Source organism: Pelobates fuscus, chromosome 1 (assembly GCF_036172605.1).
Source record: "Pelobates fuscus isolate aPelFus1 chromosome 1, aPelFus1.pri, whole genome shotgun sequence".
NCBI classification, from domain to species: Eukaryota; Metazoa; Chordata; class Amphibia; order Anura; family Pelobatidae; genus Pelobates; species Pelobates fuscus.
Window position 1 is genome coordinate 489,161,734 of NC_086317.1, and position 16,470 is coordinate 489,178,203.

The 16,470-nt window shown below is 43.6% G+C and overlaps 1 protein-coding gene across 2 annotated transcripts in view; it reads left to right on the forward strand.

The window, feature by feature from the left end:
* Window positions 1–13,800, forward strand: part of LOC134573365 (ecto-ADP-ribosyltransferase 5-like) — a 49,146-nt gene extending 35,346 nt beyond the window's left edge. For both annotated transcript variants that reach the window (XM_063433084.1, XM_063433074.1), the window contains exons 4-6: window positions 9,394–10,099; window positions 12,605–12,640; window positions 13,274–13,800. In XM_063433084.1, the coding sequence (XP_063289154.1) occupies window positions 9,394–10,099; window positions 12,605–12,640; window positions 13,274–13,281 (750 nt within the window). In that variant the 3' untranslated portion in view covers window positions 13,282–13,800. The remainder of the gene's footprint in view (window positions 1–9,393; window positions 10,100–12,604; window positions 12,641–13,273) is intronic.
* The last annotated feature ends 2,670 nt before the right edge of the window (window positions 13,801–16,470 follow it).

A 16,470-nucleotide genomic window follows, 5' to 3' on the forward strand; every position in this document is an offset into this window, starting at 1 on the left:
ACAGAGATTCTAGGCTGCTATGGTTGGTTACAGTGGCAGAGATTCTATGCTGCCTTGGTTGGTTACAGTGACAGAGATTCTATGCTGCCTTGGTTGGTTACAGTGACAGAGATTCTATGCTGCCATGGTTGGTTACAGTGACAGAGATTCTATGCTGCCTTGGTTGGTTACAGTGACAGAGATTCTATGCTGCTATGGTTGGTTACAGTGACAGAGATTCTAGGCTGCTATGGTTGGTTACAGTGGCAGAGATTCTATGCTGCCTTGGTTGGTTACAGTGACAGAGATTCTATGCTGCCTTGGTTGGTTACAGTGACAGAGATTCTATGCTGCCATGGTTGGTTACAGTGACAGAGATTCTATGCTGCCTTGGTTGGTTACAGTGACAGAGATTCTATGCTGCTATGGTTGGTTACAGTGACAGAGATTCTATGCTGCCATGGTTGGTTACAGTGACAGAGATTCTATGCTGCCATGGTTGGTTAAGGTGACAGAGATTCTATGCTGCCATGGTTGGTTACAGTGACAGAGATTCTATGCTGCCTTGGTTGGTTACAGTGACAGAGATTCTATGCTGCCTTGGTTGGTTAAGGTGACAGAGATTCTATGCTGCCATGGTTGGTTACAGTGACAGAGATTCTATGCTGCCTTGGTTGGTTACAGTGACAGAGATTCTGTGCTGCCTTGGTTGGTTACAGTGACAGAGATTCTATGCTGCCATGGTTGGTTACAGTGACAGAGATTCTATGCTGCTATGGTTGGTTACAGTGACAGAGATTCTATGCTGCCATGGTTGGTTACAGTGACAGAGATTCTATGCTGCTATGGTTGGTTACAGTGACAGAGATTCTATGCTGCCTTGGTTGGTTACAGTGACAGAGATTCTATGCTGCTATGGTTGGTTACAGTGACAGAGATTCTATGCTGCCATGGTTGGTTACAGTGACAGAGATTCTGCGCTGCCATGGTTGGTTACAGTGACAGAGATTCTGTGCTGCCATGGTTGGTTACAGTGACAGAGATTCTATGCTGCCATGGTTGGTTACAGTGACAGAGATTCTATGCTGCCATGGTTGGTTACAGTGACAGAGATTCTATGCTGCCATGGTTGGTTACAGTGACAGAGATTCTATGCTGCCATGGTTGGTTACAGTGACAGAGATTCTATGCTGCTATGGTTGGTTACAGTGACAGAGATTCTATGCTGCTATGGTTGGTTACAGTGACAGAGATTCTATGCTGCCATGGTTGGTTACAGTGACAGAGATTCTATGCTGCCTTGGTTGGTTACAGTGACAGAGATTCTATGCTGCTATGGTTGGTTACAGTGACAGAGATTCTATGCTGCCATGGTTGGTTACAGTGACAGAGATTCTATGCTGCCATGGTTGGTTACAGTGACAGAGATTCTATGCTGCCATGGTTGGTTACAGTGACAGAGATTCTATGCTGCCTTGGTTGGTTACAGTGACAGAGATTCTATGCTGCCATGGTTGGTTACAGTGACAGAGATTCTATGCTGCCTTGGTTGGTTACAGTGACAGAGATTCTATGCTGCTATGGTTGGTTACAGTGACAGAGATTCTGCGCTGCCATGGTTGGTTACAGTGACAGAGATTCTATGCTGCCTTGGTTGGTTACAGTGACAGAGATTCTATGCTGCCTTGGTTGGTTACAGTGACAGAGATTCTATGCTGCCATGGTTGGTTACAGTGACAGAGATTCTATACTGCCTTGGTTGGTTAAGGTGACAGAGATTCTATGCTGCCTTGGTTGGTTACAGTGACAGAGATTCTGCGCTGCCATGGTTGGTTACAGTGACAGAGATTCTATGCTGCCTTGGTTGGTTACAGTGACAGAGATTCTATGCTGCCTTGGTTGGTTACAGTGACAGAGATTCTATGCTGCTATGGTTGGTTACAGTGACAGAGATTCTATGCTGCCTTGGTTGGTTACAGTGACAGAGATTCTATGCTGCTATGGTTGGTTACAGTGACAGAGATTCTATGCTGCCATGGTTGGTTACAGTGGCAGAGATTCTATGCTGCCTTGGTTGGTTACAGTGACAGAGATTCTATGCTGCTATGGTTGGTTACAGTGACAGAGATTCTATGCTGCCATGGTTGGTTACAGTGGCAGAGATTCTGTGCTGCCTTGGTTGGTTACAGTGACAGAGATTCTATGCTGCCATGGTTGGTTACAGTGACAGAGATTCTATGCTGCCATGGTTGGTTACAGTGACAGAGATTCTATGCTGCCTTGGTTGGTTACAGTGACAGAGATTCTATGCTGCCATGGTTGGTTACAGTGACAGAGATTCTATGCTGCCATGGTTGGTTACAGTGGCAGAGATTCTATGCTGCCATGGTTGGTTACAGTGACAGAGATTCTATGCTGCTATGGTTGGTTACAGTGACAGAGATTCTATGCTGCTATGGTTGGTTACAGTGACAGAGATTCTATGCTGCCTTGGTTGGTTACAGTGACAGAGATTCTATGCTGCTATGGTTGGTTACAGTGACAGAGATTCTATGCTGCCATGGTTGGTTACAGTGACAGAGATTCTATGCTGCCTTGGTTGGTTACAGTGACAGAGATTCTATGCTGCCTTGGTTGGTTACAGTGACAGAGATTCTATGCTGCCTTGGTTGGTTACAGTGGCAGAGATTCTATGCTGCCATGGTCGGTTACAGTGACAGAGATTCCATGCTGCCTTGGTTGGTTACAGTGACAGAGATTCTATGCTGCCTTGGTTGGTTACAGTGACAGAGATTCTATGCTGCCTTGGTTGGTTACAGTGGCAGAGATTCTATGCTGCCATGGTTGGTTACAGTGACAGAGATTCTATGCTGCCTTGGTTGGTTACAGTGACAGAGATTCTATGCTGCCATGGTTGGTTAAGGTGACAGAGATTCTATGCTGCCTTGGTTGGTTACAGTGACAGAGATTCTGTGCTGCCTTGGTTGGTTAAGGTGACAGAGATTCTATGCTGCCATGGTTGGTTACAGTGACAGAGATTCTGCACTAAGGTGACAGAGATTCTGCGCTGCCATGGTTGTGTATTTATGGAGAGCAGAGTAGGAGGTTTGTGATTGCTATGTATTTGTGTATTTGTGTTCAGGATTTGCAGTTGTGGTTTATAGTGTCTTCACTTGATTATCTTCACCATAAACCATAGAAGGCATTTAACTGTCTCATGCAATGCTGGTTTAGATCCGCCTTTCCTTGATTTACCCACCCATTGATCTATCTGCAGAAAACGTTCACCTCATGTAAGAAAGTTATTTGTTGGTAGAACAATAGTGTGATTTATTACAGGACACCCAGACAAGATAAATATTATTATTATTATTATGATATTTATATAGCGCCATCAAATTCTGCAGCCCTTTACAATGGGTGGACGAACAGACATGTAGTTGTAACCAGACAAGTTGGACACACAGGAACAGAGGGGTTGAGGGCCCTGCTCAATGAGCTTACATGCGAGAGGCAGTGGGTTAAAATAACACAAAAGGTAAGGATAGTATTAGACTAGTGACAGTTGCAGAAGAGGAATCAGTCAGGAGCTATTAACAGTTTAATTGATACGCTTTTATGAAGAAGTGGGTTTTTAACGATTTTTTGAAGATGTGGAGACTGGGTGAGCGACTAACGGAGGAGGGAAGCGAGTTCCACAGGAACGGTGCAGCCCTCGAGAAGTCTTGAAGGCGAGCATCAGAGGTGGGAGTACGGACAGAAGACAGACTTAAGTCTTCAGCAGAGCGTTAGGGCCTAGACGGGACATACTTGTGTATAAGGGAGGATAGATAGGTGGGAGCAGCATTATGTAGAGATTTGAAAGCAAGAACCAGAATTTTAAATTGAGCCCTATATCTTACAGGAAGCCAATGTAGGGACTGACAGAAGGTTGAGGCGTGGGAGGTGTGGGCGGACAGGAAGATGAGCCTCGCCGCTGCATTCATTATGGACTGTAACAGCGCAAGTTGGGAGCACGTAAGACCACTAAGAAGCAGATTACAGTAGTCAAGGTGAGAAAGGACCGTGGAATGGACCAACACCTTAGTCGCATCTGGCGTTAAGTAGGGTCGGATGCGCACAATGCTTTTGAGATGGAAGCGGCAGGATTTGGCGATCGACTGAACATAAGGAATGAAGGAGAGGTAGGAGTCAAAGAGAACATCTAGACAGCGAGCCTGCATGGTGGAGCTGATGGTAGCGCCGTTGACTTGGAGGGAGGCAGACACAGGAGTAGCAACACTTGAGGGAGAATTTCCATTTTGGTCAAGTTGAGATTAAGGACGTGGGCAGTATTCCAGTTAGAAATAGTCAAGAGGGATGGGGAGAGATCAAGAGAGGACAGATAGATTTGCATGTCATCTGCATAAAAAATTATATTGGAAGCCAAAGGAGCTAATGAGTTAACAAAGGGAGGCAGTGTAACGGATCACCTGGCACCCCGACTTGGTACCTCCGTTAATGGATGCTCCTAGTGCTTCCTGAGGACTCCAAGCGCTCTGGCAGACACCACAATCACCGAATCCGAGAAACCTTTTAAATTCTCCCAAGCATATGAATTATGAATTCTGTAGACCATTGAATAGGAACCATACGAATAGGCTTGTACTCCTAGCAGTCAACTGGAACAGCATGCAATAAATCCTTCCCCCCAATAATGAGACGACACATCACTTTGAGGGTAAAACAGGAACTCTGGACTGGCTCATCCAGCCTGGCTTTTATTTCCAACTCACACATACAGACCACACCCAGGGGGAGGCATAAAAGAACCAATGACATAGATGTTACCTCCCACACATCCCCTCCCCTTAGTGTGACACATAATCCCATTATGCATACAGTGTAAAATATACTTTTACACAACTTTCATAACTTTAAAACCATACATCACATTCACATAAAAATACATATCCACAATCAATCCATTCAGGGGAACAACATATTAAAAAATGGCATGAATCCGAACAGGGGTTCAAAAGTTACTAAAAGTATCTTTTGTTCCTTTCTGGCTGGCAGAAAAACATCCCCACAATGCACCCTGGTTTCCTCCCTTCTGCCCTGGAGTTAATTGGAGAAGTAATCCAATTACCCAGGACTAAAGGCAGACTCCATTAACCACATGGTTGCAAAACGACATAAAACACTTTAAAATACATAAAGTCACATTTACACATAACACACAGACATTTCACCTATCCCCAGATAGCTGGGATCTGCACGCACAAAACTACAGAATAGCGCGCAGATCCTACTCACACAGTACAATTGCCATGGAGCTAAAGTCTTTCCCATAGTCTTTCATTATATGAATAGGCGCCATGGTATGGCTATCTGGGGTATCACATTCCCATAAAGTCTGGTCCATAGTCCAAAGGCAAGAGGCGAGCAATCAGCCCCCTCCAAGGACACATGGCGAGGTCGGTTTCGCCACACTTCTCCCCTTTACCCCCCAGACTAACAGGGTACTTGACCTCCTGCCGGTCAGTGCCCTTGTTAGTCCAGCAGCCCACCCACAAGACAGAAACAGCAGAGCAGCCCACCCACAATAAACAGTTACTACACCTGTGTGAGGGAGAATCTTGTCCAGGTTCAGGTGCCTCACCACGGCTGTGTGGGGGACTGGTAGGCTGCCTTGGTAGGTTGCTGAGGGGGCAGAGACCAGTGGTACTCTGTCCTGTTGCCAGCACTACCACGGGAGTAGTCTGGTTGGAGCCTGGTTGCTGGAGACCGACTGTCTCCCCTTTAAATACACCGCTCTGCTGCTGGAGACCGACTGTCTCCCCTTGAGTTACACCGCTCTGCTGCTGGAGACCGACTGTCTCCCCTTGAGTTACACAGCTCTGCTGCTGGAGACCGACTGTCTCCCCTTTAGTTACACAGCTCTGCTGCTGGAGACAGACTGTCTCCCCTTGAGTTACACCGCGCTGCTGCTGGAGACCGACTGTCTCCCCTTGAGTTACACAACTCTGCTGCTGGAGACCGACTGTCTCCCCTTTAGTTACACAGCTCTGCTGCTGGAGACAGACTGTCTCCCCTTTGGCTAAACAGCCCTGTTGTGGGGGGGCAGGACCGACCGTCCCTACCCCCTGTGCTGGAAGTGCAGAGACCACTGTCCCATCTGCACAGGTGTGGGGCTTACAGTCTCCCCCTGGTACATTAAGCTGCCGCTGGGGAGAGGTGGTAACCAGCTCCTCTCCCATTAGAACACTCTGCAGCTGGGGAATGGAGACTGGGCTCTCTATTCCCTGTACATTAATGATCCGCCGCTGGGGAGAGCTGGTAACAATCTCCTCTCCCATGCATACTTCCCGTCTCTGCGGAGGGAGACCGACTGTCTCTCCTCCCAGCACAGAGTCCTGCTGTGGGGGAAAGGGGGCTGGGCTCTCTATTCCCTGCTGGATACTCTGCCGCTGGGGAATGGAGACCGGGCTCCCAATTCCCAACAAATCACACTGCCGCTGGGGAGGGAGGACGGCTCCTTCAGCTCCCTGTAACTTGGGCGCAGAGACCACGGTCCCATCTGCGCTGGTGTGGGGCTTACGGTCTCCCCTTGGTGGGTTAGGCTGCCGCTGGAGAGAGGGTGTAACCTGCCTCTCTCTGAACTGTAACCTGCCGCTGGGGATCTGGGCCGACTGCCCAGCATCCCTGTAGGGCCGGTAGAGAGACCTCGATCCCATCTCCACCTGCCATCTGTGGGTCTCTCCAGGACCAGTCTATGAGGTCCCCTACTTCTGCAACTGGTAGTGAAGCACCTCTGCCGCGTTTTCCCAGCTATAGGGTAGCAGGTCTGCCACCCAGTTTTCCCGGTCTGCGTCCCTGCTCTGCGGCTGGCAGGAATTTAATAGTTCTACATAGTCCATCTCCAGCTCTCGTTCCATGGCAGCGAAACGGCGGAGGTCTTCTCCCAGTCCGATAGATCTCGGGCCCTGTATCATCTCACCTCGGTAATGAAAGATAGCCCAGTACCGTGACTCTGCTGGACTGCCGAAGTCGACATCCTCCACTAAGGCTTTCCACAACAGGCCAGGGCTTGTGTAGTTCTCCCCCTCTGGCTGGATGCCCTCTGCCCTCCACGTCTCTGGCTGGACAGTGCACCACCACAGTGCCCGGTATGAGGCGTCCAGGCTCAGTTCCCTTTCCACGAGGTACTCGAGTTGTCTTACCCGCTGCCCTCCAGGTTGATCTCCCAGAAGTGGCATCCGTCAGGCCATTTGTTCCTCCAACTGGTATGCGACACCAGGAAGGCGCTGCTGCCGTTGATACTGGACTTCCTCCAGGGCATCGTACCATAATTCTTTCCGGGCATTATCTCTCCATTCTAATTCACTCTCTTCCTCAGGTGTGTGTGTTGCCCAGGGGTCTACGAACCCCATTTTCCCAAATCTTTGTGTAGACAGGGACGCTGTAGGCACACTAGCGTCGCCCTCAATTTGTAAATCCAAACGTACTGTGTCTCCGAGCTGCTTTACCTCGCACTAGGACGCCATCCCACCGCTTGCCACCAATGTAACGGATCTCCGGGCACCCCGACTTGGTACCTCCGTTAATGGATGCTCCTAGTGCTTCCTGAGGACTCCAAGCACTCTGGCAGACACCACAATCACCGAATCCGAGAAACCTTTAAATTCTCCCAAGCATATGAATGCTGTAGACCATTGAATAGGAACCATACGAATAGGCTTGTACTCCTAGCAGTCAACTGCATACAGTGTAAAATATACTTTTACACAACTTTCATAACTTTAAAACCATACATCACATTCACATAAAAATACATATCCACAATCAATCCATTCAGGGGAACAACATATTAAAAAATGGCATGAATCCGACCAGGGGTTCAAAAGTTACTAAAAGTATCTTTTGTTCCTTTCTGGCTGGCAGAAAAACATCCCCACAATGCACCCTGGTTTCCTCCCTTCTGCCCTGGAGTTGATTGGAGAAGTAATCCAATTACCCAGGACTAAAGGCAGACTCCATTAACCACATGGTTGCAAAACGACATAAAACACTTTAAAATACATAAAGTCACATTTACACATAACACACAGACATTTCACCTATCCCCAGATAGCTGGGATCTGCACGCACAAAACTACCGAATAGCGCGCAGATCCTACTCACACAGTACAATTGCCATGGAGCTAAAGTCTTTCCCATAGTCTTTCATTATATGAATAGGCTCCATGGTATGGCTATCTGGGGTATCACATTCCCATAAAGTCTGGTCCATAGTCCAAAGGCAAGAGGCGGGCAATCAGCCCCCTCCAAGGACACGTGGCGAGGTCGGTTTCGCCACAGGCAGTATAGATGGAGAACAGTAGGGGACCAAGGACTGAACCTTCTGGGACACCAACAGAGAGTAGTTGGGAAGAAGAAGCACAGCCAGAGAAAGAAACACTGAAAGACCACTCTCTGGAGATAATTGGGAAGTAATCCAATTATCTCCCAGGACAGAGGCAAAACTCCATTATACACGTGGGGACACATACACAGTAAAACACTTTAAAATATGCAAAGTTACATTTTATACATAAATTACAGACATGTCACATATCCCCAGATAGCTGGGATCTGAGCGCACATAACTACCGAATAGCGCTCAGATCCTATACAAACAGTTCAATTGCCATGGAGCCGAAGTCTTTAATTACATGAATAGGCTCCATGGCATAGCTTTCTGGGGTAAAACAGTCGCATTGAAAAAGTCTTGATTAATCCAGCGTTCGACTAAACCAAGACGAATAGAAGCAAGGAGGCTGACGGCTCAGCGGTGTTCGCACAAATAAGTGTCCGTTTCCAGTTCCATAGTTTGGGCGCTGAACACCACTGGCCGTTCGGGACTTTAAAATGGCCGCTGCCACGTGCTCGGCAAACGAACAAAGGCCACCCAGTATTCGTCAATTAAGCTGCGATTAACCGCAGCTTCTGGGAGGTAAATTGCAGACACACTCCAGCTCCCAGGTGGTCCAGTCATTCGTACGTTAGTTCGGTAGATTGAATCTACCGACCGCCGGGCAGAAAGGCACGAACAAGCCTTTTCTGCAGGCGAAAGGAAGACTTTTAAACATGGTCCAGAGGCAACAGGCGGGCAACCAGGCTCCTCCAATGCAATGTGACGAGATTGGTCTCGTCACAAAATATATATATATATATATACATCCTCTGAAAATATGATGAAAGTATTCTTATATTAAAAATTTCAGATGACAGTTGTCCTTTAAGGTATGATCTAAATTAAAAATAATGCTCTAAAAATATAAATTGTTGTTTTCCAGTTTAAACAATAAATTAATAGATTACTACTTCCATTTAACTAGATTTGCAAAGAAATATACAAATTGACCTCATCTCATTTCTCAATATTCACAGGCAAAATGCAAACTGTTGAACTTGGACTTTGGATTCAATGCTTTTGATGATCAGTACAGAGGTTGTACTAAACTTCTCGAGGAAGATGTCATGCCCAAAATCTTAACCTTAGAAAAGGCAATAAACCTTGAGTTTGGCTTATCGTGGAACCGAGCAGAGGTGCGGTGGGAGCAAATAAAAACACAATTCCGTCTTCCTCCTGGTTTTAAAGATGAATTTGGAACTGCAGTTATAGTCTACACTACTGATTGGCCAAAAGAGAACCCAATATATAAAGTATTCAATGAAAATGTCAGCACAGCTGGAAAATCTAGAACTCATTATATCCAAAACTTTCACTTCAAATCCCTCCACTTCTACCTTACACGGGCTCTGCAGACCCTTAAGAAAACCTCCAAGAGGAGGCACCAAACGTTCCGAGGGACAGATGAATCTTACGAGGTGTCAGAATCTGTTCTAAGGTTTGGGAGATTCACGTCTTCCTCATTGAACATCGAAGTAGCCAAAGAATATTATTCTGGATTACTTTTTGAGATCGTGACTTGCTTTGGAGTCGACATCCACAAACTTTCTTCTTTCCCCGAAGAAAAAGAGGTTCTGATCCCAGTGGCGGAGAAGTTTATCTACAGGGGAAAGAAGGGGAACATGCATGTGATAGACAGCACATGTGAACTGTGTAGCTATTTTAATTGCGCGCTTTTTGGAGGTAAGTGTAAGTAAGAATCGATATTCATTGTGTTCCGTGTACATGTCGACACGACAATTAATGCAAACATTATAATTACATTTAGAAGGTTTATTGTAACAGTTTAGGATAAGCTGGTATTGTACAAATGTCCAGGGTATGTGCTCTCTGCAGTGTGGAATCTAAATATCGTCTGAAAAACTACACTAGGTTATATTTTGTGTTGTTTTGGTTTCTGTTGTTGGAAAAGGAATGCAACCTTTTACAAAGCGCATACTCCAGCAACGCATCACTCGCAATCCCCACATTTACATCGCAAGAAGGAGAAAGGGATGGGGTGAATCCTGCAGGGAAAATTAACCGAGCGGCCGAAAGGATATTTTATCGTGAAAGTGGAAATGTGTGGGTAAATTCCACAGGGAAGGACGTAAAGGAAGTATAAAAAGAAACATAAAGTGGCTGGGTATCTTTCACAATGGAAAAGAAAAGCTTGATGAAGTAATAACTAGCCTTTTTGCATGGTGGAAACAGGATGAGCAGTTAAAATAAATATTTCTTTATATAAAATATATTATACACACTACATAATAAACCTTTATTCCATCTTTGTTAAAAAATACATTGTGTCAGTTCCAGGATTGTGACCTATATCATGCCCCTCCCACTGATTGATCACTTCTCACTTGGTTTGTGAATAAAATCAACATTCATTGGCTATTTCCTACAACGAGACCAAAATCGCTGATCTTAAAGCATCGCTGAGTTAAAAAATGCTCCCAGTTTGGGAACTTTGAATTCTCACTGTGGAGTTAGTAACTGTCCCCAACCAAAAAATCAACTATTTTTCCCCCATCGATCATCTCTTTTTTTGGGCGCCACGCCCAAAAATATTTTTTCAGAAAATCCTATTCCGCATTAGAAATCGGTACAAGCGTGCATGTCCATTACCTGTTACCTTGGTTTGGGATTTAGCTGCGTTTTGGGAATTAGACAATGACTCAGTTGGCCCACGTTCAGGTGAATTGCAGTTTGTAGGAAAATGAATTCAACGTCTAATAATAAATGAGAAGTTGATGTTGAGAGATGAGAGGAATAAAGCGAGATGATAACGTATGTAAAGTAAAGTAACACGTGTTTATTAACACTGATTAATGGAGGAAAACGTTACTCTCGAACTTGGTATTTTCTATTTTTAACCGTTTGCTTGCCAACATGCACACATCATAACTTGACCCATCAAGCCCACTTCATTTCCCCTTTGCTCCCGCACTGACGCTCTTCCTATGGAGAAACAAATTCTGTGCAAGTTCTCATTTCTGTCTCGCTGCATCCACGCAGTTTTCTTTCTACGTAATAAAAATTGTATTTCTCTTTCAGTATATAACATAACCCATAATCCTGTACTTCACAGGGGCAACGTTATACTGAGTAATAAAATGAAATGTGAGACCCCTAACCGCAGTAACCACCCTGGCCAGCTGCTGCTGCTACCACCTGTCACCACTAATTCAATCCTTGTCTTCCTACTCAAATGCTCAGAGAGGAGCTGTGTTCCCAGATACACTGTATCTGATTGAATACTGAGTACTTCATTGATAGATTATTATTCTAACCAATGTGTTTAGTTGGTCATTGGGCTGTTTTTAATCAAATACTGCCATCTAGTGGTTTTTATTGATACATATGTTGCATGACATTAGAGCTTATACATGTAATTGAATCTATTACTTAGTAACTCTTTCTAATTGCAAGATACTGTGTACAATAATGTCTATGGATCTTGTGCAGTATCCTTACACGCTGGTATAGGAAACACACTATACAATAAAACCAGCATGATGGTTGGGATGGTTTGCTTAATAATAATTTTATCAATTGGAATTATTAATGGATTCTAGGATATTGGATAGCTAGAAAAAGCAGGACCCTCTCTGCTATAAAATAATATTAACAATAACATTCTTAAAGGAGAACAAATACAAAAAGATAAGTCCTGCGCTCACTGCCATTACTCCTGGGCGGCAACAACGACCACCGTACACAATACATACAGTAAAACCAAAAGAAAAAGTTACCTGTGCTCTCTCCTTATTCACTATGTATATTTAAACAAATGGAGGTCATTTAGTTACTCCAATAGCCATTGTAAGGAATGCCCGCCTGCCAACCTCAAGGCAGACCCCCCTAGACGGGTCCTACTCTGACCTTTCACCTGGCTTCATTGAGCTCAAGAGGTTTCACACAGCGGAAGAGGTTTCGGCTCTGCTCCGGTCCTCCCGCCCCACTACCTGTTCCCTCGATCCTATTAGTTCATATCTCATCCGCACTTTGTCTCCCTCTCTTGCTCTTCCTCTCACTAAAATTTACAATCTCTCCCTTTCCTTTGGCACATTTAAAGGGACATTACTTGCATTAGCAAAACCAAGTGAAACCGTTCATACAGGAACGTTTTATAATGACAAATATATAAAAGATCATTTAACAATGAATGCTTTCTAATAATCTGCTATGTTATTGTTCTGACAGAGGAGAAGCTCGACGTTCCTGTTTGCAGTACCTCTGGTAAGTATTTATAGACACACGTCAGTAAATGATAGAATTGTGAAGTCCCCAGTTTGACCATCTCCCTGATAGCGATATGTTGCCCTTTTAAGAGTTCTCGAGTAGGGCTGCATAAAAACTCAGATCTCCAAGAAGAAGGTATCCATAGTATTACCCTTTGCAGTTTTAATCAGAACATTCTCAGCTTCTGTAATTAACCCCGTCATGAGGTGTCGGGTCACGTGTGTTAAGTCGTGCGCAGTGGTAGCTCTCACTGGTGTTGGAAGAAACATTCCAGGGTACCATTACACAATCCATTTAGAAGGTTATACCAACACCTAGACTAGAGTTGTGCACAATGCGTTTCTGTTCACTACGAACTAATCAAACGCCTTTTAATCTGCGTCCAAACAAATCGATCTGTCTGGGATTGATTTTGTGTAGATTTATTCAAAGAACAATCAAGATTTGTAATATTTTTATCACCATAATTGTTTTTTTTAATATTTGACATAAATTGTTGGTAAAAAAATAAATTTCATTTTAATTTGTGAAAATCATTTCTGTATTGTTTACCAGATTTGGGAATGTTGTGATCATGTGGGAAGAATTATATTTTAAGGATTATTAAACCTATATATTATCTTTTAACAGCCGTCTGATGAAGCTGTTTGGCTGAACCTGTCCCCCTCGGAGTTATCCATGTCATTTATCACTGACGTTGATCTAGAACATTGTGGATTGAGATTATTTTAATATTCTGTTAGAATTCTCTGACAGTGGGCGGGCTTGATATTAACGTAAACACCCATTTCAAAAATGTTAGTTCGAGGGAAAAAAAATGTTTTGAAAAAAGCTTCCAAAACAATCTGCAGAAAAATAGTTTTGGTTCATAACATGTGGCGGCATCGCTGTTAACCTATTCTATGTATTAAAGCACATATATCTGACCTGCCTTAATTTACACATGAATTGCCATCGTCCTACGGTATCCATTGCCTGTATAGAGACACAGCTACTCAGGGTTACAATGTGTAAAGTCCAGCTCTCGCTGCTGATGTTCAGATCTCTCCATCTTGTCCCATTGACCGTGTGTCGATTAGTATATTCTGGGTGGTTGTAAAGGGGGGTTGTTGTCATTTACTTCACTGTTGCCTGAGTTAGCAAGGGGAGCTTCTTGTATGTAAATATTGTGAATACATGTGTGGTTTTTTTTTTTGTACTGTGTGTGTATTTCCAATAAATGCTCAGTGTAGTGAACAGGCCTCTGTAATATTTATATCCTGGTTGGAAATGTGGTAACGGATTGTAAATTAAAAAAATGTGAAATATTTCCACACGATTGCCATAGATTCATCAATTTTACAGGATTTGCTCCAGTTACCATCGATTAATAAAACCTCATGAATTCAGCCAGAGCGCAATAAAATGTAATTATTGAAGAACGTTGTGAACTATTTGATAAACAATTCATTCTGATTAGCTGAGAATAGAAACACATCGAAGGAAGCAGCAATTCTGTTCTCAAGTTTCCACAACGTAAGCGTTTACTCACTAAACAGTTATTTATGGTGAACTGAAAAAACAATCGCGGAACAGGAAGAAGTCCATGGCCATCATAAGCAGACGGACTCTGAATGGACTTGACCAGTTCTGTCGTACGTCCTACTGCTGTCTGACCACTCGCTGTGTCACTGAGGAACTTGTTGTAGTGAGAGGGTTCAATTAATGTTATTTCATAGTTACTTACCTGTACACGTGTGCGAATTGCTGGACAAACAAATCGATTCGCTCCCATGTGATAACCGCATCAATTTGTTCGTCCAGCAGTTAAAGGGACATTCCAGACCCCTAAAGCACGTTAGCTTGCTAAAAAGCTTTATGTGTGAAGTGTCCTCTTTTTTCATTTTATATAAAGCACTTTTATACATTTGCCTGGTTACACCCCCCTTGCTGTCAATCACACACCCAGTCCTGTTACTTCCTGGTTTGTTTAGCTTAGTAGAACTAAAATCAAGAGCAGCAATTCCCAGAGCACATGCCTTGCAAAGACTCATTGAGCTGCATTGGGAAGCCTGTGATTGGACAGACACAGAAAGTCTGGGCGGGGTTAGAAGAAAACTGCACCCTTTGCAAGCTGTTTTAAGATATACCCATTTAGTAGATGTATCCCATTTGGGGGTATATCTACTAATTAGTTATTTTATTTATTTTGTATTTGGGCAGTGAAGTATCCCTTTAACAGGCGTTTGATTTGTTCAGCACAATTGAACAGGTTTAATGCACAATTGTAGATTACCTATAATCTTAATAATGACAGGAGGCGAGTATTTTGCATAACTTTCTTTACTTTATGCCTCCAGCAGCACAAGTCAATCATTAAACTTTTAACCAATCATAACATGTATCATATCCATATATAAAGCCCTGACCGTCACATGACTTCCTCTTTCTTTGGTGCGAAACTAGTCTACAATAATGTCAGGGAATAAAAACCAGAGTTTGTAATAATATAACAATTCAAACTTGCTCCATGAAAGTCCAACTTCAATTTTGTCCAACTTCAGAACGAATAACGAAGATCAGAAATGAAACTTGATCCGTAAGATCCAATATCCAATGTGTCCAATCCGGAGCCAATAACAGCAATCACACTGAAAGAACAGAAACAAGTGTAAGAGGACTGAAATAGACGTATGTCTACATGATATCAGTGATACTATATATATATCCATATTCTATACAAATAATAACCTATCGTTTATATACTAGCATTAAACAATAATATCACTAAGTACTCGTCTATTACCATAAAACATCATATTTATATATCATATAGATAAACTATACAAATTATAATTGAGCAAAAGAAACGTTGAGATAAGCTAACCCATAGAAAAGGGAGGGAAAATACTCGCCTCCTGTCATTATTAAAATTAAGATTATAGGTACACTACGTTAGCATAATCTACAATTTTATCACATGACAGGAGGCTTCATATTTTGCATTTTTAAAGCTGTGGTAATAACGAGAAAGATGCGTGAGTGGTCTGCCGAAAATAAAATAACCGGAAAGTGTCTTCTCGTGTCCAGTCTGCGGAACGTAATATATCAGCTAGAGAAGCTCCCGCCGCGAATGCTCGAGAAGCGGCAGCGCCCCGAACCGAGTGAGCCCCGAAACATGTCTCCAATCCTGCTAGAGATAAGATCCAACGAACCCATCTAGCCAGGCTAGTAGTCGTAACTGGCTTGTAGGGTTTGGTATAAGACACCAGCAGTTGTCAAATAGTATACAAGTAAAGAGTGATTAAAAACAGTGTAACAACTAAACAATTAAAGTGTTGGTGCTTGAATGAGTATACTCACATTTGCAGAAAATATCTGTGCTGCATGAAGAAAATAATAAAAGTGACATGACTATAAAACTCCTCCTATTTATACACACACCTGTGGCTACCACTCTGACCATTTTTCTAATTCTCTAATACTAAGTAACTTAAAAACTTCCACAATTCCTTACCATTATATATCAAAGAAATAACAAATATTTAATTTACCTGCAGCCAGGCTGGCGTGCGTTCCACTATGCGTTACAAAACCGGAACGTGAAACACAGAGAACACCTATCCAGAAAAGAAGCTAAAAGGGGAAGAAAAAAAAAAGAAAAGCCCCCCGGTCAGGCAGAAATCTTTAAGGAACAGCCACTTACATCAACAACAGACAGGACAGGATCCATCCATGGGAAAGCCAAGAAGCCCAGAACTTATGCAGCAAGTAGGTGTACCCTTTTTTGGGAATTACCACCACAATGGGTCTGGCACATCCAGCTGCTATCTATAGGGTCACTGGAG